Consider the following 25,976-nt stretch of genomic DNA (forward strand, 5'->3'; position numbering starts at 1 on the left):
AGTGGCGCTGTTTCCAGAGAGCCGTACCAGACTGGGTTTTGTCAAGAGTCAACGGTGACAGTTGACAACTTACTCTCACCCTCATGGGATTTCCAGAAAGATGTGGATGAAGCAGCTGGGCCTCAGACCGAGGTGTTGGATGGAACCAGGAAAGTAGCAGCACTGTCTGGTTTGTCCCACTATTGTTGGATGTTGCACCATGAAGCCCTCTGAGGAGCTGCTTTGGACAAGGCTGATCCTCACCACGTGATGAATGGCTTTGTGGAGGGTGTGCTTCACGGGTAACAACGAAATACGCAGCCATGTCTGCTCTGAGCTCATCCCACGTTCCAGGCCTGTTGCTGTCTGAAATCATTGCTGCTTCAGAGCAGCCTGTCAACTTTTCCAAGTCCAAACCCCTGCTTACGTGGAAAGGAATTAAATAAAACATTGTTCTTCAAATTCTTGGAGGGCAAAAAGAAAAAAGAAAGAAAGGAAAATATTTTACTAGATTCCCTCTGTCTTAGTATGGAAACAAAAATGCCTTCTGAAATTCATAGACATATTTTGCAGTTCTAAGCTACACGGTGTTTTGACACTAGATTCAATTATTTAAACTGAATGGTACTTGTTTAATGCAGCTTTCAGCTTTTTAAAATGCTGCTTACTTTTAGAGGTTATTTGCTAAAATAAACTTGAAGGATTTACCAGACAGGAAACACAATTTTAAAATACAGGTGTTTAAGAGAAACTGATTGTTGTTTTGACTGCTTGTTATTATGTGCAGCCCTGTAAAAGCCATCAAATTTTGAATTTGTTACTTCATTATGGATACTAACAGATTTGTACTTATTGATTGTTTCATTGTTATCATTAAATTGTTCAGTACATTTAAAATTCCCGCTGATATATATCTCTACCCAAATTTGAAATGCAGGAATGAGACACTGCCAGCAAAATCAGTTGCTGCTTGCCAGTATAAGCGTCTTTAATTTATGGTTTAAGGAGCCCTGTTTAAAATACGGCCTCTAGTGTTAGTGCCAATAGTGTCTCTTTGTATAGCATGGCAGTAAGTAAAGTGTCAGTAATTGCTATATGATCGTAATTCATCTGATGTTACACTTTGCTAAAAGAAGTTATATGTGCAACCTTAATCTCACTGGAGAATTGACCGTGAGTGACTGCTGCACCAGTATAGAGCTTCAGTGAAGCCAACTGCACTCCACTGCAGCCTGTGTTATATGTGACTGAAAGGCCCAGCAGAGAAAGGGAAAAAAAACATCTGTACCTCTTGTTTTATTTTCAGGACAACAAACTCCTGGATGGAAAAGAGCTACAGATGTCAGGTTATTTCGTTTTCCAGATAATGTGACTGTTATGGCATCACCGCGAACATCGAGTGTGGTTCTCAACCTTTCCTGAAGAATAAGAGGGAAAAGAGTAAAAACGTGATGGGATGAAGTTGGTTTCTGAGAGTATTTGATGATGCTAATTATCCTTATCTGTAACAGAGAGAACAGGCAATAGTGTTGCCACAGTTAACGTGAAGTGTGTGATCTTGTGAAGGAGAGACCTGTCACAGCCAGAGCTCTTCAGGAGGTTTAAAAATTGAGTGCTTCTGCAGTCAGAATTACTGTGGAAATTCATAAGAACCCAGCATAGGTGAGGACTACGGGGTCAGATCTCCTCGTAAATAAATACTGCACCAAAATAATTAAAATGCTGCAGCTTTTGGAGCACTTTGCTGTCTCACACCAGTTGGTGACATTTACACCTTCGCAGAGAAACTGTTATAACACTGGTGAGGTTGAGGAGGACCTTGATGTGACAGCCTTTGAAACCCACTTTGTGAATGAGAACGCAGTGTGAAGTGACCTGATAGCTGCATGCTGAAATAAACAAGTTGCCTTCTATGTTTTATTGATCTTCCTCTTTCCTGGAGAAGAAAATTTGCCATTAAAAGTACTAATATATGATTGAAGTGACAGAAAGATTGCCTTTGATTTAAAGGCTGTGCACATGAATTGCATAGCAGTAAAAATGTTTCAACTCTAACAAGATCTGACACAGGAGTCTTCAAAACCCCGATTCCAGCAGTGCTCAGAGTTGCTTCCCTTGCTGGTTTGTTGCTGAATCATTTTGAAAGTGTGAGGAACAGCATCTAAACATGACTACATGGCAGTGAGCCAAGCTGCCAAGCTGTACAAGCCACTTCAGTAGTCTGAGTAATGCAAAGGCAGAGCAGACTGAATTTATGATGAATTGTAGGTGTAAAGGTACATCTTGAGACATCTGCAGTTCTTCACGATTTGTAAAAGGAGGTAACTTTTGATGCTGCTACTGAATGCTGTAACTAGTGCTGCTGAGAGGCTGGGACTGCAACAAGGTACAGTTTTCCTGCCTCTTGTACACCTTTATAATGCCTCTCAAGGCAACGAGCTTGTCTTCTCTGGATGATACACAAGGAATGGGCACAGGTTTGAATGAGACAAAGTGTGGAATTGTTAATCTGTTTCATTTTGTAATTTTCTCCCGTACTTGTCATAACAGCAGTTTGTTCAGAGTTGCATTTGAGGAGAGAAGATTTGGGCATAGGTTGCACAGTATGTCTCTAATTTAGAAGAGGCCAAATTCTAGCCAAGCAAAGGCATGGTACGGGGGTTGCACTGGGGTTATGGTATACTCAGGATTCTGGAGGGTGCATGTGTGTGTGTTTGGGTCTATTAGTATGTTTATTGATGCCGGGCCTGTCTGTAGATAGCACAGACATGACGCCAGCTCAGGTGTTCTGAGGCAGGTGTGGAATGTTTATCGCAAATAAATCAGCGTGGCTGCTCCTGCCATAGGACCACTGCTTGGCATCTCTCGATGTGAGCAAATGGCAGTGTATAAGTGGTCAGAGGTGCTGAGCATCAGGTGCGAGGGCTGGGCTGACGTGACACAGCTCTGCCAAAGCGGAGTGAGAACAAGGCTGAGGCTGGCATAGCACCAAACGCTTTGTATCCGTGTGGGTCAACTGGAAAAAGACCTTTTGCTGGTATTGCTTTTTTTCCAGTTGAAGACCCAGTTTAAGCTTTGCTGGCAGACCTCTTTCACTGGAATTAACTGTGCATCCATTAAGAAGTTTGCTAACTCAGCCTTACTCATACCACTGTGGAGCTATCATTTTAAATCCAGGGCTCTCAGCTAGTGGCATCCTTCTGCCCCTCAGTGCTGGTTGCCAGCTTCTAAGTGTTGCTGATGGGAGGGTATTGCAAGCCAGAAGCTTGTCTTTGGGTATGTCTTCTGCTACTTGTATTCATATCTTACAAAACTACCTGAACTATTTTTCGACAAGCGGCATTATAACAAAGCAGTCTGGCCATATCTCTAGGATCTTATGATCTAATTTATCTTTGTTACTTGGGTAAATTAGCCCACACAGAGCTCTGTGGTCTTGTCTTGTCATTTATTGATTCCTGCCTTATGAAAATCTCCCTCTATGGGTTTGCATTATAGAGGGTGCACGTGCTTTGGTAACCTGTCCCTCCAAACAGCAATTCAGAAGAAGGAGCTGTTAATAGGTGAAAGTGCACAAGGAATTTGGATTTTGCAAATGCTTAGCACAAATAAATCAACGTGGCTGCTCCTGCCATAAGACCACTGCTTGGCATCTCTTGGTGTGAGCAAATGCCAGTGCGTAAGTGGTCAGAGGTGCTGAGCATCGGATGCGAGCGCTGGGCTGACGTGACACAGCTCTGGAGTGATAACAAGGCTGAGGCTGGCATAGCACCAAACACTTTGTATCCGTGCGGACAAATCCAAATTTCTGGCTTTCATCTTTCATATCTGCCTATATTTAAAATGCAAGCAGCAGAGATTGTGTATGTATGTCTGTATTACATGTAAAATACATACAGGAGACAAAGATTGAATTTACACTGCAGTGCTGATGGTTAAAATGTGAATTTGCAGCCCATTACTTTGTAAGCTATTTCAAAGTGTGTTAGTGCTCGCAAGAAATTCCTGTTGGATTCCTAGTTAGAGCACACAGGTAGCTCTGCGACTCTGCTATGTTGCCCTCCTCCTGGTCTCGTTCCGTGAACTGATCCCTCAGCAGCTCATCTGCTTTCCCCACCACGACCACAGGAGCCCCTGGCATTTTCTCTCTCCTTGGGAGGTTTTCTTCTGTCACTCTCCAAACACAAGTGTCTATCAACGCCTTGCAGTGCAGCCGCCAGTCTGGGTCATTGCTCCCTTTCGTGAAATAATTTATTAATAGATTTGCTGCTAATTTTGCTTCAGGGCCTGGTGTCAGGGACATGAAAGTTCACTAGTCAAACATCAGAATTGTTCATTTTAATAGGTTTTTGATAAATCTGTGATCAGAGTCCCATATGCACAGATATGGACACTCATGCAAGAGAGGTACAGTGTGCTTCCTAGGTTCAAAAGCAACATTAGAAAGCCCAATGATTAGTGTTTATATGGGACTCAGCTCTGAAATAGCAACATTTGATATAAATGGATGGTCATACTGAACAGCTTTCTGTAGATAACATTTAGTAAAAGAAGCAGAGGAGGGTTGAAGAAATGGTTGGAATGTCACATCAGCCCAAACACTGTGATAAATAACTCACGATGATGTCAGGAAAAGCAGAGGATCAGAGTTTTTGAACCCACTGAATTTACAAATATTCTGTCCTTGTTGTTGTTTTATCATCCTGGAATGCTCACGTGCAACTTATTTCCATGTGCTGTTTCCGCATTCCCATCAAGCATCATTGTTACTTCACACAAAGTATAATATCTTCCATTTTTTATTACAAGAAAAGTAAATTGTAAAATAAAGCACATAAAAGTTATGATGAACAAAAAGACTCCTTGGAAACTTCAGCTGCTTTAATCAAAAAGGGGTAAGACTCCTGTTGCTAATGATTGTTAATAATTCACAAACAAGATTTAAAGTGAATATAGTGGAAAGGAAAATTGCTATTGCTAGAAGCCCTAAGCTGTTGTAGCTTTGATGATGCTCCTTGCTGACACTGAGTGGTGCAATTACCACATGCTGACGGAGGAGAGCTACAATTACCACATTTTCTAAGTCAACTGCTGAGACTTTTTTTTAGCTGGCATTGGTATTTATCTATGTACTTGTTGTAGACAAATTCTATAAAGTCCTTCCTTAATATTTGTAGGAGGATACTAGGGAGAGACCTAGATATTTCTTCCCCCCCCCCCCACCTCTACCATAAAAGTTGGCGCTTTGCATTAAATCCCTCTCATGAGCAGGAATCTACACTTCCAACTTAGCTGAAATCACTGTGGGTGTCAGTGGGGGGCTCTGTGTAAGAAAAATAGTAGCAGGGAGTGCTGGAGGCCGTGAGAAATTTTATATGACATCATTTTGCCCTTTATCATGGGTGATGTTCCTTTGCTTATTTTTGTAAGCCCAGTGGTAAATATGTGGGTAATCAATTAACCTTTTTGTCCTAGATTTACCAAGGACCCAGTACTGTTTTGAGGGGACGAAAACACATTATTTCCATTTAACAGCGTGAGTGCCATGATTGGCAACGTAGAAAACAGCTTGAGTAGCTGTTCATACACCTGTGCATGTATTCTTATAAGTCATTTTGACTGTTTGTGATTTTTTTTTTCAGTCCTGCTTTTCTGATATAAATATTTTAAGATTCATCTGAGTTCAGGAGCAAATTGTTTGGAAAATTTGGTGCTAAAATGGGTTCATCTCTTTTCAAGAATGAAGTGACAGGAAGGAGAACACACTTTCATCCTCTCATCAGAATACTGCCTGAGCCTTGAGTTTGGACATGACTGACAACAGAGGCTGGACACATAGCTTGTTTGCCGACAGAGTGTGTCATGGAGTGTACAGATAAGGTCTAGGAAGGATCTGAGTGTTTCACAGTTTTCTTATTCCGTTTGTAAAATAATAAAAAAAATAAAATTATAAAAATAATAGTAAAATACAAACAAAACTACTATGCAAAAATAATTAATATTTATTAAAAACCATTAAACTATGTTCAGGGAATATTAGGCTTACACTAGCACTAGAAAAAAGATGGGAAACAACCAAGCAATCTGATGTCCATTCCTGTAGACAGGTGTATATGACAAATTCTTTCATAAAATGATGAGGCAGTATTCTAAAAATTATTTTAAGACCGCACTTTCTTCATTTTTAGTATTTGTAAGTGCAACGTGAGGCTGTGAACCATCTGAGATCCAAAGCATCCCACCTCATAGGCTGTAGTTGCTGGATATGTTCCAGCTTCAGTCATCAGGGCTCAGCTCAGCAACTCCCATGAGAAAGGACAGACTTTAGTCCTTGGTCACTGATGCCACACCTGGGTAACACCAGATGTCCCACGTCAAATCACTGTGGAGCTCCACTTGACAGTGCTTACCAGCTCTGCCACCTCAGGGACATCCCCACTCCACTGGATGACAAGCAGCCCCCAGTGGTCCAGGCTGCTGTGCCCACAGCCAGGAGCACAGTACCTACTCCAAGCAGCAGACCTTTAGAAATTGCTGGAAGAGGTATGTTGTTCTGTCTGCCTCTGCATTTCACACAGTGTGCAGAAGATGGGTGAATCTGATTGTTAGTGGCTTTACATTTTCCAAGCAAGTCCTGGATTTTCTGGAAGAGGTAAAACAACTTAGGTTGAGTAGAAAATATATCAAATACAGTGGTGGTGACTCACCTCATTAACTGCATCTTGCCAATGGCCTCACACCTTGTGAACTTTTTTTTAATTTATCTTTTCATGACTGGCCACTCATTTGTCATGTTGACAGGCAATGACCTTCTGAGAACACTAGCTACACTTATGGGATCATTGAGGCCGAACAGAAGATGGAGAAAATAGCAAGAAATATAAAACTGCTGGTCTGTCTCTAAACCAGGTAGCCAGATAAATGATCATTGTGAATCTGTTTGAGCATAAAACCACGAGTATTCTGTTAGTATTAAGCAACTTGATCTACTTCATCTTCAAAGACGAGCCTAAAGCAAAAAGATATTTCATTATAGGCGTGGAGGAAATAGATGTTCACAGGCTGTTGACTATCCTTGAACTGTGCATACTGACTCAGGAGAAATGTAGATGTACGGAGGGGAATATAGAGGGGACGGGAGCCATTCCTTGACCTGGATCCAGCAACACTTTCTGTTATGAAAACACGCCCAACTGTTTGTTTTCAGGAGATCTCAAATGCCTGTTAGTGAAAACATGTCAGGGTCAAGGGTTTCCCTTGGGTGTCCTCTGAAAGAGCCTGTGAAATGTGGAATCTGTAAATCAGCCAGAAAATATCTTTTTGGGAAGGTGAGTTGTATGCCGGGCTTAACCTGCAGGGGAGGTTAAGATGAAGTTTTCTGGAAACACATAAGAGAATCTGTGTCTTGGTCTGACAGAGGAGAGTCTTGTAAAGGACTTGCTCAAGCCTTCACCTTGTCTTATGAGGTTAAATCTGACTTTTCTCATTTGAGGAAGCATATAAGTAGTGTTTCTAGGTGGTCAGAAGTAGGTTGCAGTGATAGAAACAGCCACAAGCAGAGGCAAAGCCAATGTGTGAGGGTAACCCTAAAAATGAAGGTGTTGTGGAAGATGGCAGTAAAGAGTTTTCATTATGATTGAATATTAATTAGTGACATGGCTATTAATGATGACAGTAATTAACAGAGGAAGGAAAGACTTGTCATTGTCCCGAGGGTGAATAATCAGTCTTGGCAGGTGATAAATAATGGTTCAGCAAACTCAGCAGAAAGATAATCTGTCTGCCTCAGGACAACTGGAGAACAGCTATAAAATCTTCCAGGCTCTTGGCAACATTCAGGAATGACTTCATGTTTTTAACAGAGACAAATTAAATCTCTGATCTCAAGTGCCACTTTTATTCTGGAGTGGCTGATCACAGGAGTTCTGGTTGAGTCGGTGCCTTCAGTTTACTTGCCCCTTTAAACCTTTCTTTTTTAATCTTCATAACAGGGAAGAAGGACTGGGGAACCAGCTCTCAGCGTTACTTTAATTTTTCATTGCAGTTTCATGAGAATTGAATAGATTCGTCAAAAGAGGCATGGAGCTGGGGGCAGGATCGTTCTGTGTCAAAATGGAGACTTAATCCTACATTAAGCATTTCTGTATATCTGGAAAGGGATAATGCGGAATGTGCTTCATCTACCTTGAGCAAAGCAATGCACTACTCTAGATGATTTCAAGATATGAGGTGTCGCATCACTTGGTCATCATAAGCCTAAGAGATCCTGCAAGCCTGTAATCTAAGACCAAAACCAAGAGAACTAGTGGACTTTTTAGTCTTGAGCAAAGACAGCATTTTATGAGGTTTTGTTTTGTTTCTAGCAATACAGAAGCACTTCAGTTTGTCTTCTGGAAATGGTTTTCTAAACCCAAATGTTTTGTTCTATCTTTAGGATATTTTTGTTTTGTGAAAGGCAAAAGGGAACATCCATGTTTATAAAATAGAATATTTTATTAACAAACTTGTCAAAACAACAGTTACTGTCTCGGAACATTTTCTCCATATGTTATTCAGCTAGTGCTGTTCACTAGATGTGTTCTCATCTAGGAGGTAGCTTTGCACCTCTCAGACATCTGTTTCTGAATAAATTTACAATTCACAAAACAAATGGTGTGACTTTAGGATGCACCTGGCAAGCTGGTTTCAGTAGAGGCAGCGAAGAGCTGGCACCATTGCCAGAGGCATTGGTTAAATGGTACTACAATGTACTGCCTGCAGTTCTGGTGACCCCAGTGCAAAGAAATGGAACTTAAATTTGAAAAGTTGCTGAATGGTAAGGTAGAGGGAGAGAACGTCCTAAGAGGAGATTAAAAGTTTTCTTGGTTTAGTGAAACGGAGGTAGGGAGACAATGTGTCAGTCCTTTGTGGAAACACTCAGGAGGAACTACCAAGGAATAAGAATAATTCTTTCCATTAAATGATAATATGGGTTGATTTCAAATGCATATAAACTGCATATTAATAAACTTAGGCTTGAAGTTACAAGAGTTTTGTCAAAAAAAAAAAAAAAAAGGATAGTGGCAACTTAAATTGCTCTTAAGTGGGGTCGGGAGCTATGGAGAGTGACCATGCTGCCGGTGTGATCACTATCAAGTGACACCTCAACAGTGGCTTGGTTACAGGCATACTGAATGCCACTTTCTTCTCCAAGACATTGCTTGTCTTTGACATAAGTGAGACTTTCCTCTGCCTTTTTTCGACTGATAACTCAGTTCCAGACTTTTAGGTTATTTCCTCTGATGTTAGAGGTACAAGGTGTCAGTAAACTCTTCCTTGTCTCCTTGCTAGCTAGTGCTTGCAGAAACGTAACTCCCGGTATGATGAGCAGAGAGAGAAGCAACTGAGGGAGAACGAGTTACGTGGAACCATTAAAGTTCCTATCACACAGAATACTTCTTAGGACTTAGTACCTGTCAATAACTGTATAATTACAGTGTGACAGAGGAAGGAAAAACATTCCGAAACCTCAGTTAAAAAGGAAAATTGAATAAAATTAATGTCAGTTCTATTGTATCTATCTCAATGTTATCTCTCTCTAGGGTTCCCAAATCCTGTGGTCTCAGGGTTTAATGCTTTCTCCACTTTTTTTTTTGTTTTGTTTTGTTTTTTTTGAGGTGCTGATATTGTGCAGTGGCTTATGAAGAACCTCAGCATTGAGGATCCAGGTAAGGTGACCACAGGTGAGGAAGAACAGATACTTCATGTGTATTGTGTGTGTGCCATTAGACAATAGATACTATTGTCTATTCTCTAAATTACCAGTGGAACAGCAAGGTTGATTTATGCATTGAAGGCAAGGAGGAGGGAAAGAGATAAGAATCAACATCTTAATTAAGTCTAAAGCCTTACACTGCAATACACAGAAAGCACTTTGCAGGAATCTTAGCCTGTCTGTGAAATTGTTGCTACCTAAGAAAGCCCAATTGATTTTAAGGTTGTTTCCAGACCTGGAAGGGAAGTTGGTAGATGTGTGTGGTTAAACAGGCAAAGGCAATTACAGGTTTTCTTTATGAGGAGAAAGGTAGCCATGACTGACAGGACATACTGGCCAAGGATGACACGGACACCATCATAGGATGTGATGGTGGATGCTAATTTATCACAGCAGACAGAGGAATGGATAATCAGCCATAAACAATCCAAGTAGTCCACTCTTTAGAGAAACCAAAATCTTTTTGGCACAGTGAAGAACTATTGGGAAAAGAGGAAGAAAAGATCTGCAGGTCCAGAAGTTTCCCTTTCTGGAAAGGGAAAAAATCCAGCATCTAACCTCCCAGTTTGTTTCTGCTGCCTACTGTCACCATGTAAAAGCAGAGATCAAGGCAGTATTGTCCCATCCAGGGCATGTCTATAAACATATCCCTCCTTGTGAGTCCAGTCAAGTCCTAAATCTGAATTTCAGCTGCAGACAGGAGCTTTATTGTCTGCCTGGGGGCACATGAGCAGCTAATATGTGTACTTTGCAACTCTGAGAAAGCTGATGCAGCTTTTTACAGCTGACACCGGTTGAAAATCTGTGCACGTGTGCCTCTGTGGTGGTGAAGGTTACCTTGGCAGTTGTTGGATGCATGTTCTCCTTTACCTCAGCACCATTTCCTCTAACAAATGGTGATGCTACAGTGTCAGGATTTGTCTTTGTGAATAAACACGCCATTAATGACCTAGTGTTGCAAGTGTTTGTTGGATTTGATAGAGGCAAGTGGGGTTCACTGATGGAACAGGCTTCTTGTCAGCTGTCACCTGTGGTGGGTAATGTGCTTTGAATTGAATTTCAGACTCTAGAGATGAACTGGTGTGTGACATTTTGTAAACATGAAACCAGCAGGTTAAACATTTGAACAGTGTTTCATCTATGTTGTAAGGCTGATTTCTGCTCTCCTCTTTGCACATTTTAGTTGGAAGGCATAAGGATGTGGTGAGGGTACAGAGACATGTTTGAACGAGGTCTTCACATGAGTCATTGCCAGGGCTGCTGCTGCAAGCAGAGAACTGTGCAGTGCACGTCTTCCTGACACATCCCTGCTCTTTTCTCTCTTCCACAGGGGAAGCAATACACTTGGGAAGTCTTATCGCTGCACAGGGTTATGTCTTTCCGATCTCAGACCATGTCCTTACCCTGAAAGATGATGGGACGTTCTATCGGTTTCAGGTTGGTGAGCCCTCTGCTTTCCTTGTGGCCCCTTCTGCTGCCCATGCAATAATACCACTGAAATCACCCGCTCTTTATCCCTAAGCACCCGTTAGGTCTATGAAGCCAGGGATTGAAGCTGTCTTGATAGAAGTCTCAGGAGTCTGTGAAGTTCCTTGGAAAAGATCTGCTTTAGAATCCCAAATCACTCTTTTCTGCTTTCTGACCTACAGTTTTTGCATAAATGAACTGGTATGTCCTGTGATTATTTTGGTATGTGATTTCAATGCTGTTTTACTCAGAGTTGAACTAAACCAGGAGAAAGAAAATTACTCTTGGGTTCTAACTCTGGCAAAGTATTGAGTAGCCACCTTCCTGTGCAAAATGGACCAGGGCAAACTCTGGCACAGCACAAAATTCAAAATTCAAATTTTTATTTTTGGTTACAGATTGGTGTGGGAGTGGTCAAGCTTCAGGCTTTGCCTCTTTTACACAGGATGTGTAACCCTGGCAGTCACCTAAGCTGGGACATCTCTATGTGTCAATGTCCCCATGCCTCTAGATGTGTTGAATTTTTAAAGCATCCTGCACTTGAGTTCATGCCCTTTCCAAAAACATCTGCTGTCTGCCTTCTAGATAACTAAGTGCTGTGCTGCAACCTTTTGGACAGATAGTGTGACTTCGGAAGAAGCAATAAGTTCAAACCTGGAGTCAAACTGCCTAATCCTGCTGGCGAAATTTAAGTTTTTCATTAGCTTAGCCAGCTCCTTTGTCTTTCCAGTGACCTCTTCTCTGTTCACCCTCTCATTTCTCCTTTACACTTGTTTTCTCTTATTCACTTTTTATTTGAAAAACCTGTTCTCTTTGCATCCGATGTTGCTACTGCTAATGTGATATTGTGTTATCACATGGCACGGTGAACAAAGCAGCCCAGGAGATCACAGACATCACTTTCTCTCACCCCACCTTCTGGTTACCTGGCATCATTCAGATTTGTCATGGCAGTTGCCTTGCTTTTCCAAAAGTCCTGCTCCTCTTGTTTTGCAAGACTTGTGGTTGCTTATTTAGTTGTATTTCCTTCTATTTAAAAAAAATCACACCATAAGGAATTGTCCTGTGCAGCTCTCAGGAGCTAGATTTCACAAGCAGAGTATCATTTTATTTATTTTTCTTGTTTTAAGCCTGTTTAAACCACATCATCAAATTGTCTTGACTGCTTGTAGACTTTTATTTCTCATATATTTTCTTACAACTTTTGCTTATTTTTTTTGCCTGCTGTCATTTCCTGCAACAGTTGTCCTCCGCCGTTTTCTGCAAAAATAACCTGATAGAATAGTTTTTCTTTTCCCTTACTCTCTACTTGCCACTTTCTACCTCAACATCAGTCCTTACTTTAACAGTAGTTTATTGTCTGGTGAAGTTCATAAGACATGTATCAGTGAGGAGCATTGAACCCTGTTCTTTTTGATCCATCCATGTTTTCTCACTGTACTTTGATGCAAGGAGTAGTCTTTGTGCATGTAATGTCCTATGCCTGTTTGTGGCATTACATGGGTAATGCAAAACAGTGTTCTGTAATTTGTGTGATCACAGGGAAATTATTTTTCATTCATGTTAAAACTGAAATACAAATACATGTAGTAATTTCTTGTAATTAATTGTAGCAACTGCAATATGCAGACCTGAGTAGGAGACAAAAGCAGGAAGCTTAGCAGGACTCCTACTTTCAGAATGACTCTAATCAGCTGAGTTTGGACATCTACCATCTGTTCTATTTAAAAAGTAAATTGTTTTGTAGGCTGCCAACCACACTGGTAGACGCTCCAAAAAAAAGCAAGTGGTGTGTAGTATATATAAAAGCCCATGAGGTTTCTCATGCTTAAAAAAAAAAAAAAAAAGATAAATCCAGGGTGCCTGTGAATTCCTGGGGAAAGAGGAGGTTCTGGAGATAAAGAGGGGAAGAGGCCCCCATTCAGATAAGAAGGCAACACGGTCTAAAATGTCATCAGGATATTGGACATCCTCCTCAAGAGATGCTTGTATTATAGTATCTCTATTTACCTGAAGTGAGGAATGTTAAAGATGATACCTTCCTGTAAAAGCTTCCTCCCTTTTACCAAGACCTGTGGCAGTGTTTCCCCTGAGGGCAGAAGCTAGGCTGTAGACTTTGTGATTCTTCTTGTACTTGTAATGTTTTTCTGCATTTGAATTATTTTTTATTTCTAAAATTACAAAAATGCCTATATTGTTTCTTAGGCACCGTACTTTTGGCCTTCAAACTGCTGGGAACCAGAAAACACAGATTATGGTGAGAGTATAATTATTTCGTTGTAGAAAGTTAGTACAGAAATTTTGTGATGGAAAAAAATGTCCTTAAAACAATTAGTGTTGGCCTGCTAAACCCTTCATCAGCAGAATTTCTTGTCAGACTGCAGCATCAGAGGCAGATTTGTGCCCATCTCGAATAGATGAAGTGAAATCCTGGGTTGTCGCAAGCCCACGGAGCTGTAGCCGTCAAGCTCAGTGGGGCCAGAGTTTTACCTTCATTCTTCTATAGCTCTGTTCTTTTTGGCAGGATTTATGGCAATTACAGTACTGCACCTTGGGAATCTTAAATAATACCAATATTGCTTTTGTGGGAAAACATACTCTGATCTGTAGCTGAATCTGACAGGTTGATCAATAAAAAGTTACCTCATCTGGGCAGTCATCTGGCTGATCAACAAACCAGTATATAACTGATGGCAACCCATAGTTAAAGTTCTCTGATATATGACATCAGACTTATTTTTCCCATTTTTTTAAGATTACCAGCTGAGCATGGTTTATGAGCTAATAAACTGCAACATGGTGCGTTAAACATGTGAGTGCCTGCAGACAGTGATAATACATAAAGAAAATATGTCAGTGTTGTTATCTTTAGCTGTCTGCTTGCAATATTGCTGTCTCTTCCAGAAATGCACTTCTTTCACAGCTAAATGATAAAATCAATTGTTGCATCCCAGTGTGGCATTGAAAGAAGAAGTAAATCCATGTGTGTGCTCATAAAACAGGAGCTTCTGGAATGGCTTATTTTGAAATATCTCATAATGTAAGATCAGTTTAGAACTCGTCCCTGAATAATCAGGTTTTCTGTCTTTCCTGGGCAATAATTGCTCATCAATATGGATTCTGGAAATCATTTGCTGGGGCGGAGAAGTAGCCAGTTATGTTGTCTGTCATGTAATAGTTCATTTGCAATCCCTATCTGCAGGGGAACGAGCGCAGACTTGTGTGTTTATCCCAGTGAGGGGACTGCTTAGGAGAAAACATGATGCTGTTCATTATATGCAAAACAATTTCCAGATTTTGCAGTCACCATATATGACTGTCTGAACTGTGCCAAATATGTGTTCTGTAAGTATCAGAATAGCAATCTGAAGAGGGAAGTTCTGTTTTTTCCTTTAGCGTCTGATAAATAACTGGTTTTGCAGTCGGATTACAGTGCTGCAGGGGCATTGAGTGGAACAATGCACCTCAAAATAAAGCCTTATATGAGCTGACCCACAGCTGAACAAGCTGCAACCGCATTAGCTCTGAGCCCTGTAGTGACAGATTTTCATCTGTCCCAGAAATCTCTAACATATGCTTGTAATCAGTCTTTGCATATCAGAGGTCTGTACAGATGGAGTCTTCCCAGGAATTAATCCCAAACTAGCAGTAGACCCAAATCAAACTGAAATCCCAGCAGCTCTTCATACTTCTTTTATTTGCATGGATCCGCTCACAGGACAGGAACTAACTCGTGAATACTAATGGTAGGTCACTGCCTAGCATGAAGAGATACTGTGAGATGACTGATTCTCACTTTGTTTGGTGTTGCAAATGGTTTACAGATGAAATTGCTCCTGAGATGTATAAATACATATGAACTGATAAGCTCTGATTACCATGTGTAACTTTGGCTCATTGTATGAATGTTAGAATTATAAGAATAGTAGAGAAGTTATATTAAGTAGTACCATTTAAAAATATATTTTAAATATAAGTTTCCAATGGAAAATGTCCATGAAGGTGTCAGAAAATAGTGTTTATCAGGAAACCAAAACCTCATGGTTTTCAAAGAAAAGCTGAAATTTTCTGGAAAAGATTTATTGCAGTTTTCTGTAGATGGTGCTTTGTCTTTTGCCCTGCCCTGGTTTGGTAGGCTGTTAGACACTCAGCACCTGGCCCTGCAACAGGAGGGAGGAGGGCATAACACAAGGAAGGTAGAAAATTCACATCTAGATTCATCCCAGTATGAGAGCACTGGACCTCTGTTATGCTGTTTGTATCTGACTGTATGCCCAGGGTATGCTGGGGCCCTTGTATTAAAGCCTTTAATGGAAATGGGGTGAGCTGGCAGTCCAGCTGAAGCTTTCCCAGAAGGCAACCTGGGGCTGGTTTGGTGTCACGCACTGGGCTCATCTTGCCCCTCAGCATCCCAAGCCACATCAGTTTTTGCAGTGTCTGCCTCTGGTGGGATGTGAGGAGGCTTTTCCTGAGCATTTGAAATGTGTAGGATAAGTGGATGAAAAAAATGAAAAAAATGCTCAGATCATGCCTTTAAGACGTGGCTCATATTTCTGGATTCATTTTAATATCCTGATTCTTTTTTCTTTTTCTTTGTTTTTAACAAAAGGGGAAAAGAGGTGCAGGGCTGCTCACTATGGCAGGCATATTCCTAAAGCACTGAGGGGAACAGATTGCTAATGCTAAATCTTTTACCAGCCCCAGAAGTAATTGTGCCTTTCTCAGACAACTTGTTAGGTCCTGGCATCTACTCTCCACACTTTTAAACAAGATGTCCCAGATGTTAAAGGCCTCTGAGACTACAAGAGGGTAATGTCAGCTGGGTATTCAGCCCTCTCATTTCTTGGTTTATGTTACTTTCTGATGAGAACGAACAGTGCATGGACCACTGTTTTCTTTTCTATGATCTAGTCCTAATAATCTGTCAGTAATTGTTTTCTGTTCTGTTCCTCCCTTTAGCCATCTATCTTTGCAAACGGACCATGCAGAACAAAGCTAGGCTGGAGCTGGCGGATTATGAAGCCGTAGGTACACTGCTGCTAGAGTTTAATGCTGGGGGTGTGGGAAGATCTTTTCCTGCCAGTTTTAATGTTGGCATTTTGTGCTTTGGGGTCATCCGTTACTGTGTCTTTTGGTAGTTGTCAGAATTGTGGGAAGGCTGATCCGGAGGCAACATCAGGGACACAAGTGGGAAATGTCCCTGGCTTTGCAACATCTCAAAGCATCTGCTGTACAGCCAGCCCTTCAGGACTGGGGCAAATTACACAGAAGTTTACATTGGTTTCCTGTTCCCAGTTAGCAGTTCCTCGTTTATATAGCAGATATTAACACACAGAAATGATGGATTTTCAGGTCCATTATTGGGCAATTAAATTGTTGATGAACCGTCTAGTTACGAAAGTTTTCATATGTTAGACTTGGACTGCTTTCAATATACCATATAAAAAGCTCTTACTTAAGCTTATTCAGAGTGTGTTTGCTGTTATTAAATGATTATCCATAAAAATATCCTCAACCTTGGCTTCAAATTGTGCAGGGTTTGGGTGGAGAGGAGTGGGAAGAGGGAGGCAGGAGGGGCAGGGCTGGAGGGCTGGTGTGAGTTTCTATGAACACCAGCAGCGTAACACTCTCACCAGATGAACTTTTTTTTTATCATATTGATTTTTTTTTTTCTTACTAACTCAACAGTGTAACAGCTAAATTTCAGATATGGAGTTTTTCATTAGAGGGTTTTTTCTTTATCAAACTGGTTCTGGTGGACTTCTGTGTCCATGTTTATTACAATGAAAACATTTATATTGTATATATTTTAGAGGTTTTTTTCCGAGAACAGACATTTTCCTTCTTCCTTACCTTCTACATTTTGGCACTTTTGTGCATATGCCATTTAGCCCTTTCAGTGGAGAGCATGCAAAAATTACATCTTACCTAGTCTACCCTGGAAATTTATCCAGAGTTCCCAAGAGTTCTGGTCTTGAAGCACAAGCATAAAGGAAGGAATATAATAATCTGCGTACATTTATACATCCTTTTGCTGAGTTTTCTGCATATTCTTGATTTCATTATTAAAACCATTAAAACTGCTCACAGTCAACCAATTAACTGTAAGTACTCTAAAGATCTATCATAAAGCAACAAAAGGCTGTTCAGCAGTGCACACACTCCCACACACATGCAGCGAGGCTATGGCTAAGTAGTTTTGCACAACGTTGTCTTCTGAGAGTAGCAATGCTCCAGTGATGGCAAATAATTAGATCTTGGCAGTCTCTCATTTTTCTTGTGAATATTGCATTGCACAATTAGAGATTCCTTCTGCATTCAAACTTTGCTCTCTTAATTAGAGACAATCAGATAAGAATGGCACCAACTCTTCCTAGTCATTATGGGAGCTGAAGGAGATCCAGCAATGGAGATGTAAGCTAAACACAAGTGAGAGAAACAGACTTACAGGAGTGAGAGGGAGCCCTGTACATTTAGCACACATTTTTTGAGTTGTAGCATGAGAATGCTTCTCCATGGGCATCAGCACTGACCTGGGGTTTCCAAAGAGAATCTCTACAAAGCATCTCAGGGGACATCTTCTCATTTTTATGTTCTGCTTGCAACTTTTGTAGACAACCCCCCATCCCCATTTGTGCTGGTAGAGCAAGGAGTCTTGATGATACGATTAAGCTACATAATCGCATTCAGTTTTGTTTATAATTGGCCAAATATAAGCACGATTCAAATAATGCCTCAATTGGTGATGTTTTATTGGCTTCAGCATATTTACTCCAGAGGGCACATGTGAACATAATTTAAAACAAAAATTAAAAAAAAAAAGAAAAAAGAAAAAAAAAAACACCACACAAAAAATTGGTTTTGCAGATAATTACAAGTAGTTCTTCCTTGTAGCCGCAGTTAAGGAAATCACCATAGTTCAGCACAGCTGCAAATCATTTGTTTAACTGTTTTCCTCCATGTATATAGACTGAAACTCTTACAAGGACTTGGTGGTAACAAGGCCAGGCTTTACGCCTTGTATTATAAGAGAATTTAAAGTCATTAATAGGAAGATTTTTACTAGCATTGAAATGCATGCACTTCAGCACTTTCTTGAAATACAGGGAATAGGTATAAAAGGAACAGCAGTAAAACTAATAGTGTTCATTTTCAATGTTAATTTGCAAGAGTTGAATCAGCTGTAATGCAGAAGAGTGTCAGGTTAATGGTCTCGTAGGCCTGCTTGTCAGGATGGGTGTGGATATGTGACTTAAGGGTGCCATTTGAGCCTGAAATTCTGGCCATGTCCCGAGTTTGACCTTGAGCTGTGGTGAAGTCACATCCACCTCCAAATGTTCGGATCACGACACTCTTCCCAATGGGTCTGGGCCAGAGCTCTTAATTCAGCTGTAGAGTGAGGCTGCATCTGGACCCAGGCTTTGCAGTTTGCTGTGTTCATTGTTCAGACAAACAGGCTATTTCCTTTTCTGAATCATCCTGGCAATTCCCAGGCTTCGGTGCTGTGCAGCTGCGTGATGCTCACGGTGGTGAGCAGGATTGAGCAAAGCGAAGGATGCTCTGGCTTTGCACCTTAGCAAGAGCCTAAAGAGAACAGTGAGGGGGAGGAAGGGAAAGTGGGGATGAGAGGGAAATGTGCAGGTGGCAGCCATCTGCTATCAGAAATGAAAGTCGTCAGTTTCACGGAGCTGCTCAATGTTATCTTTTGGGAACAAGTCCATCATTATTTTCATAGTAGAGCTCAGGCTGTCTTCATCACACTCCATTACTTATCACTGACAGAACCCTCTTGGCTGCAGCTATGGGGCTGCAGCCCGAAAGGATGTGTTACAGCCTTGCTTTGCTGGCAAGATAGTACACCCGAAACCAACACTGATTTCTGTGTCCTGAGTTTTCCAGCTTAAAAAAAAAAAAAAAGAATAAAATAAACACCCACCATGCTAATTGTCTTAAGCAGTTGCTGTAATTACAGGGATTAATTGTTCTTACTATTTTAATCTTTTGTCAGGAAAACTTAGCAAGACTTCAGAGAGCATTTGCAAGAAAGTGGGAATTCATCTTCATGCAAGCTGAGGCCCAAGTGAAGTGAGTAATCTTGGAGCAATGAACTGCGCCAGTATTTAGAGCTGTAACAAAAGGAGATTCTGTACAGATAAAATTTCTCTGTTAAAGTCTTTACTGCAACTAAGATCACAAGATGTTGGTGAATTTTAGTCACCAGCGAACTAAAAACTATAGAGAGCCAACGCTGAAGGTTTCTGCCAGATTTTAAAAGATGTTATTTGAAAGAAAGTTATCTATATTTGGAAATGTTCATCAGGAACTCCTGAGGCTGGACTCACCACGGGAGCTTGGGCAATTCACTTGCCCATTCTGCTTCTACTTTTGTGTAGTATTTTTGTTTTGTATAAATGGAAAGAACAGAACTTTGTCATCTGTCTGTGTTACTCTATGCTTGTAAAGCATTTTTGAGTTTAAAAATACTGCCACTTCAAAGTGATTATAAGGGTAGTATTTACAGCAGACTGAATTTGGTTTTATTTATACCAATCTCTAGTTGACTCAGTTGTACCTCTGCTCTCTGCAGTCTGATTTGTGCTATTGATTTAGTGCAGAGAATTGGGTGACACTTACATGAAGGTTATTCAGATTTAGTATTTGGATTTTTCCTATCCTCTGCTCATACTTTATAGTTTGGTTTTTTTTCTCATCTTCCCTTCTGAAAACAGTTTGAAGCATTTTAATGTTTTGGTGTGTTTTCATTATTGCTGCAAAATGGGTATGGTGCAGAGTTTGTAGACTAGGGACTAAAAGCTGCTGCCTGAAAGCCTACATGTCCATTTTGTGCATGTGGTTGTCAACTGTAAAATGGAAAGGTTGGTGAAGTTGGCATCTGAGAACACCAGTACTGATACTCTGTACCATTAGAGGGAATTTGCACTTTCAGCATTAGATGCAAAGAAGTTAAGGAACATAATCTCTTGAGGGTGTGGCTGAGGTTTATTTCTCTATCTTTGATTAACCCTTTGGAATTTTGATTAATTCTTTGCTTATAACACTGTAATTGTGCATTACTTAAGTACATGATGATTATCCTTTAAATTACAAGGCAATTGAGGGATTTTTTTTCTGACCAGAATACCAGTGCTCTGTTTGGAAGAGAAAATTAGAAGTTACAATAGCAATTGTACTTTCAGTTACTTAAAACAACCTTTAGTCAAAACAAAATTCTGCATTCTCTCTATAGCATACATTTATTACCTAAGAAAAAAAAAAGTAAATATCAGATTCTTTACATGATCACTGTTGCATATTAATCTTTCTCCATTATGTCTTCTTTGAAACATAAGCATGGATTGGCCACTGTCATCTTTTTTTTGCTGGCTAGGTTCAGCTTCTTGGTTCTCAGTTCATGTGCTTGTTCAGTCTTCAGGTTTCCAGCAGGGCAGGGCTGGAATTCACAGTGTAATTTACAGCCCCGAATTAACTAAAAAGGAAAACCGAACAAAAATACCTGGAAACATTCCTTATGCTTACCAAGTTCTGCTCTACCTTCTGCCTCTTTGCTTACACACTGAATTTCCATTGCTGTACCTACATTACTCAAAAACTGCAGCCACAGAGCATCTAATTATGTTGTGTGTTTACAGTTTAAAATGTGAAATACTGAGTTATCAGTAAGTTTGGGGATTTGAGCCGAGAACCTGGGTTCAGCATGAAGCACCTGTGAAAATAATACCGGGAGCCTCCAAAGAGCCCCTCTGGTTCGCGTGCATTGTGTGGTGTGAGCTTGGCAGAAGACTTCACAAAGGGCTCACTCAGAAAAAGAGATTTTGGCGTGGGTGTCTGTGTTTGCTTGCTCCTCAGCACAGAGACTGTTGTCTGGTGGTGGGGATGGAGCCTGTGCAGAGCTGGTTTCTCATCTCAGCCTTACAGGGGTGATATTCAGAGAGTGATATGAAACTCTAGAGAACTCGGACTTTTTGGTGGGAGCGGTGTTCAGAAGCTTCAGTTTCCGTCTCCTCTTTTCTATCCCCTTGGCACGTTTCTAGCACAGACTTAGCCAAGGACCACTGTCCCACCAAAAGAAAAACAGGAGACAGGAGAACATGATGGTCAGAAATCCCAGCTCACACGTGTTTTTTTCCTCACTGCTTTGATTTTCGTGGGCAGCAGCAGCATGGGAACCCAGCACAGGGATACTGTCAGCTTTTCAGTCCTGATCTGGAGGCAAAAGCAGTTCTTCCTTTCCTGTGCCTCATTCAGGATCCCTGCAGGAAGATCTTGCAAGCCAGTGGTGACTTTGCTGTGCTAATGTGTAGAGCTGAGCACGCGAGCAAGGCACTGGATGTGCATTGCTCAATGCGGCCAAGAGACAGAGGAACAGTTGCTTTGAACAACCTCTGGGAGACTTTGATATGAGTGCTTTGAGTGAGACAATTCACTGGCTGCATCAGGGCTGGGATTTTTGTGTTGCAGTTCTGCTGGCCCAGATGCGGTTGTGCTGGTCCAGATGTGGTTGTGCTGGCCCAGTTGCACACCTCTTGGGTGAGCTCTGGCTTGCATGAGGCCATGCAGCAAGCTCGGCTCCACTCGCCTGTGCTGTCACTGGTTGCTCTGCCAACACCAGGGCAGGCAGGCAGAGCCCTGAGAGGGTTGGCCCCATGTGCTGCCCATGTTGTTGCTGCTGAGAACACCTGGGATGGCTGCCCCTTCACAATCTGTGATAATGCCAGTGGTGCTGCTGGGGCACTGGGGTGCAGAGGGACCTCTTGATGGGGACCTCCATCTGACACCGGCCGAGAGCTTCACCTGGAATAACGAGGTCCTGGTGGGTGTCCTGACAGAGCCAAACCCAAACATGAACTTGCCCAGCCTGCCAGATCAGGGTCTGGGAACAGAGTATCAGGAAAGGCTGTTATCCTCACCAGATGAAAAAGCAGATGTTAAAATAAATTTTCTACATTAATAGGAAAATCTCTTTTGACACATATTAGGAGCAAACATCAGTGATATTTTGTTCATGACACATGGCCTTGCAAGCAGGAGTGTGACATTTCTGTTCAAAAAAGTGGATTTCTAAATGTTTTTGTCATGGGATTAAAACCCCAGATAGGAACTGTAACAAAGAAGAAAGCATTACTTGGATGTTGACTCATATGTGTATGCTTTTGTTTTCAGAATTGACAGGAAAAAGGATAAAACAGAAAGAAAGATTTTGGACAGCCAGGAAAGAGCGTTCTGGGATGTGCACAGGCCTGTGGTAAAGCTCTTTTTGAATGATGAGACATTCCAGGTTTTGACAGGAAAGTTTTAATGCTGGTAAACATTGTGCCACGTATTGCGCAAAGACATTGCCATGAAAATCACCACATGGTTTTTGCTCACAGTTCAAAACAAGTCAAGTGTCTACAAGATTCTTTTAGACATTCTAGATTTGTGCACAGATGGAAGTATTGATTTGGAAATGTATGATAAACATGAGGTTTTGAAGATTATTTATTCTGCACGCAAAACAAAAGCAGCTTACCCACTTTGGCTTATCCTTCCTAGAACAAACTCTCCACTTAGCTGAGAGATTTCCATTTCATGCCAAAGTTCTGAGTAAGTGGATCTGATGCTGAGATGCCAACTTTGGGTATATGCACTCTCTTGTTTAGCAAGCATAATTTATGGGACACAAACTTCAGGAAAGAATTTTGGACAAGAACTAATTGTATATTTTAGAAAGGTAAAGTAACACACGGATTGTGAAGAAAGGAGTAATACAATTATCATCTCTTTGCAGCCGGGCTGTGTGAACACTACAGAAATGGATATTAGAAAGTGCCGTCGTATGAAAAACCCACAGAAGGTGAAAAAGGTCAGTTTGAGTTTCTGGTTTTGCTTTGGTTTGGGGTTTTTGGTTGGTTGATTTTGGTCTGTTTGTTTGTTTGTTTAATGCAAATCATGCGTGACACCTACAGTGTATCAGTTTCCCAACAGGAACCAAAGAAAGTGTTTTGCTGATATCCGTTCTGTTTTGTTCTAATCTGTGTATTTACTATTGCTGTTTTACCAGCAGAGCAGTACATGCTGAGTGACTATTATAGCCGAGAAAGGCATTAAGGAGCTCTGTGTTCCAGTTGTCTACTGGTTCTGCACTCCCATAAAATTAAAAGCAATTGGCAAACATACGTAGGTCCTGTTGTGTTTTAACTCCAGCCAGCAACAAGACTGTAGGACCGTGGTGGCTGCTCACTCACTTCCCTCCATCCCCCACGTGGGACAGGGGAAAGAATCAAAAGGAAAGAGATTAACTCATGGGTTGAGATAAGAACAGTTTAATAAGACAACATTAATAAAAGCAATATACTACTAATAATAAAATATAAAATAAGTGATACTCAATACAGTTTCTCATTAATTCCATTTGTGCTAAACAGCCAGTCCCAGAAAGGAGAGCACCCAGTTCCCGAACGGCCAATCCCAGTGAGAGAGCAAAAAAGGCAAAAGGCAGAAAGTCCCAAAAGCTAGGTGCAAAACAGGAGAACAGTAGAAGGCCAAATTCCAATGGAACTGAACTGGGGTGGAAGCAGCCAAACCGGTCGGAAAACCTGAACTCCCCATCCGGAAAAGCCACCTGCAGTTATATACCAAGCATGACGCTAGTGGTAGGGAATATTTCACTGACCAAGGTGGATGTCAGTCTAGGTGCTGTTCCACCTGTGCCCCTCTCCTAGCTGCCTTGCAGCTTCAACTGGGAAGCCCAGAAAGTCCTTAATTTCCTTAGTAACAGCCAAAATATCAGTGAGTTCTTACATTCTTTTCATACTAAATCCCAAACACTGGAAAGCCACTGGAAGGAAAGAAGTTGGCTTTTCTCAGGCGAAGCATGGGAAACATGGTTGTTATCACATTATTCTTATACTAAATCCAAAATGAGAGACTATGTTAGCTACTTAGAAGGAAAGATTCTAACTGCATGGAAAATTACCTCAGTTTCAACTAAACCAGCACAGGTCCCATTTTCAGAAATTATTTGGGCACAGATTTTACAAAACTGTTTGCTCGCCTTAATAATTTCAAAGACTGGATCATTAGCAACTTGGATGCCTTTGACTTCCAGCAAGTTTTAGCTTTTCTGTGTATATATTAGTTTTGGAGGTGACACCAGACTCCTGAACTTCCATTGGAAGTTAAATTGCAGCAGAGCCATTCCCGTGTCTCTTACAAATGTTAAATAAAAAGCAAAAGTACTAAATGAAAGGGTAACTGATATTGCTTTCAGTGCAGGTCTCAGTCCTGAAAATGAATGGCTACAAGTCAGTTTGCAGGTTTTCGTTTTGAGAGGTTCCTTTTGAACTTGACCCATTGACACCTGGTTAAGCTCACTCTTCAATGTGTAGTTTTACAAGGCAGTGCAGTAAACCAAGTGGAAGAAAATGGCATAGATTAGGTTCTCATCTTTTCTTTGCTTGGTTCACCACAATCACCATTCCCAGTGTTCATCCTACGAGCATTGACTCACACAGCCCTCAGGCCTCCTAAAAATTTTCGGCTGCATTTTACCATTTAAAATAGACCCTATTCTTAATGGGCCTGCAGACTGTCCAAGTTCAGGTGCCTGCAAGCACAGTCTGATCTGTAAATTTTGCTCCAGGCTAAATGATTATTGACCTGTGTAGATATAAACAGTAGGAAATTGCTGGCTTGTTACCTTACTGTTTTTATACTGCACTTTTCCTCATTGTGTAACAGAGAAAAATGCCATAATCTCTTCTATCTATTTATTGGTTCCTCGCAGTCAGTATACGGGGTTACAGAGGAGTCTCAGCCCCAAAGCCCTGTACACATGCCCTCTCAACCTGTACGCAAAACTACAAAAGAGGATTTCCGGAAACAAGTAAGTAGATGGCTGCAGAAAAACTCTTCTGAGAACTGTTATCTGCCAAAAAAAAAAAAACCCAAACCAGAAACATTAAAAAACCCATATAAAGTTATGGAGATATCAGCAAAATCAATTGTATGTGTTACTGCCACCTGTCCTTGATCCACATATGCTTTATGTGAAGTAGTAAGTTTTTAAAGATATATATCTTGATTGAGCAGTACAGTTGTATGATGATATGTGTTATGGGTAGTACTGACATTTGAATCTAGCATTACTTTCTTTGTGGGCCAGTAGACAGATGAATTTCCAGATCACTGAGGATATCTGGAAAGTGGGCAGTGACAAAGGCTGGGGAAGAATCCAGCATACTGGAGCACAGGCTGGGGATGGGCGGTGAGGAAGGGCATCACTTGGTGCATAACTGTTAGACTGCACAGTCAGAGCTTTTAGGGAACTGGGAGAAAAGTTATTTGCACAATCATTCCAAGGAATGACCAGCCAACTAATGCTCAGGAAGCTCTCCCTCAAAATTACTTTTCTGCAACAAGCAGCACTCACTGAAGTGCAGGCAGGGATTGCTAGGTCGGCATTTTAGTAAAGGCAGCTTTAAACATGTTTCTTAGGCAGGCATTTTTAGGGTGGTCTTCTGAACTAAACCTGAACACTAAATTTCTTGAACTTTTTCCATTATAGGAAATGTTGGCTGCAGAGTGCTGTGAAGAACTAGTTCATAGCAGAGTGCCAATGTGCTGTAAAATGGTTATTGGTCTTGTGAGGCCAGTCAGTTAGAGAAATGGAAGAGAAGAGTGTCATAGTAAGGGGATCACATTGCACACTGAGGAGTCTAGGAACCTCAGCCCCAAATGTATGCCTTTCCTACTTTTAATTATGTCTTCTGAAGCT

General features: G+C 41.1%; 1 protein-coding gene across 5 annotated transcripts in view; it reads left to right on the forward strand.

The window, feature by feature from the left end:
• RGS6 (regulator of G protein signaling 6) overlaps positions 1-25,976 on the forward strand; it is a gene marked incomplete at both ends in the record, with an annotated part of 262,525 nt that overhangs the window by 183,032 nt on the left and 53,517 nt on the right. For all 5 annotated transcript variants that reach the window (XM_080345101.1, XM_080345102.1, XM_080345103.1 and 2 more), the window contains 8 exons: positions 9,636-9,686; positions 11,064-11,170; positions 13,406-13,457; positions 16,160-16,224; positions 19,209-19,285; positions 22,382-22,463; positions 22,989-23,063; positions 24,987-25,085. In XM_080345101.1, coding sequence (XP_080201227.1) covers positions 9,636-9,686; positions 11,064-11,170; positions 13,406-13,457; positions 16,160-16,224; positions 19,209-19,285; positions 22,382-22,463; positions 22,989-23,063; positions 24,987-25,085 — 608 coding nt within the window. The remainder of the gene's footprint in view (positions 1-9,635; positions 9,687-11,063; positions 11,171-13,405; positions 13,458-16,159; positions 16,225-19,208; positions 19,286-22,381; positions 22,464-22,988; positions 23,064-24,986; positions 25,086-25,976) is intronic.

Source organism: Nesoenas mayeri, assembly GCF_963082525.1.
Source record: "Nesoenas mayeri genome assembly, chromosome: 5".
Lineage (NCBI taxonomy): Eukaryota > Metazoa > Chordata > Aves > Columbiformes > Columbidae > Nesoenas > Nesoenas mayeri.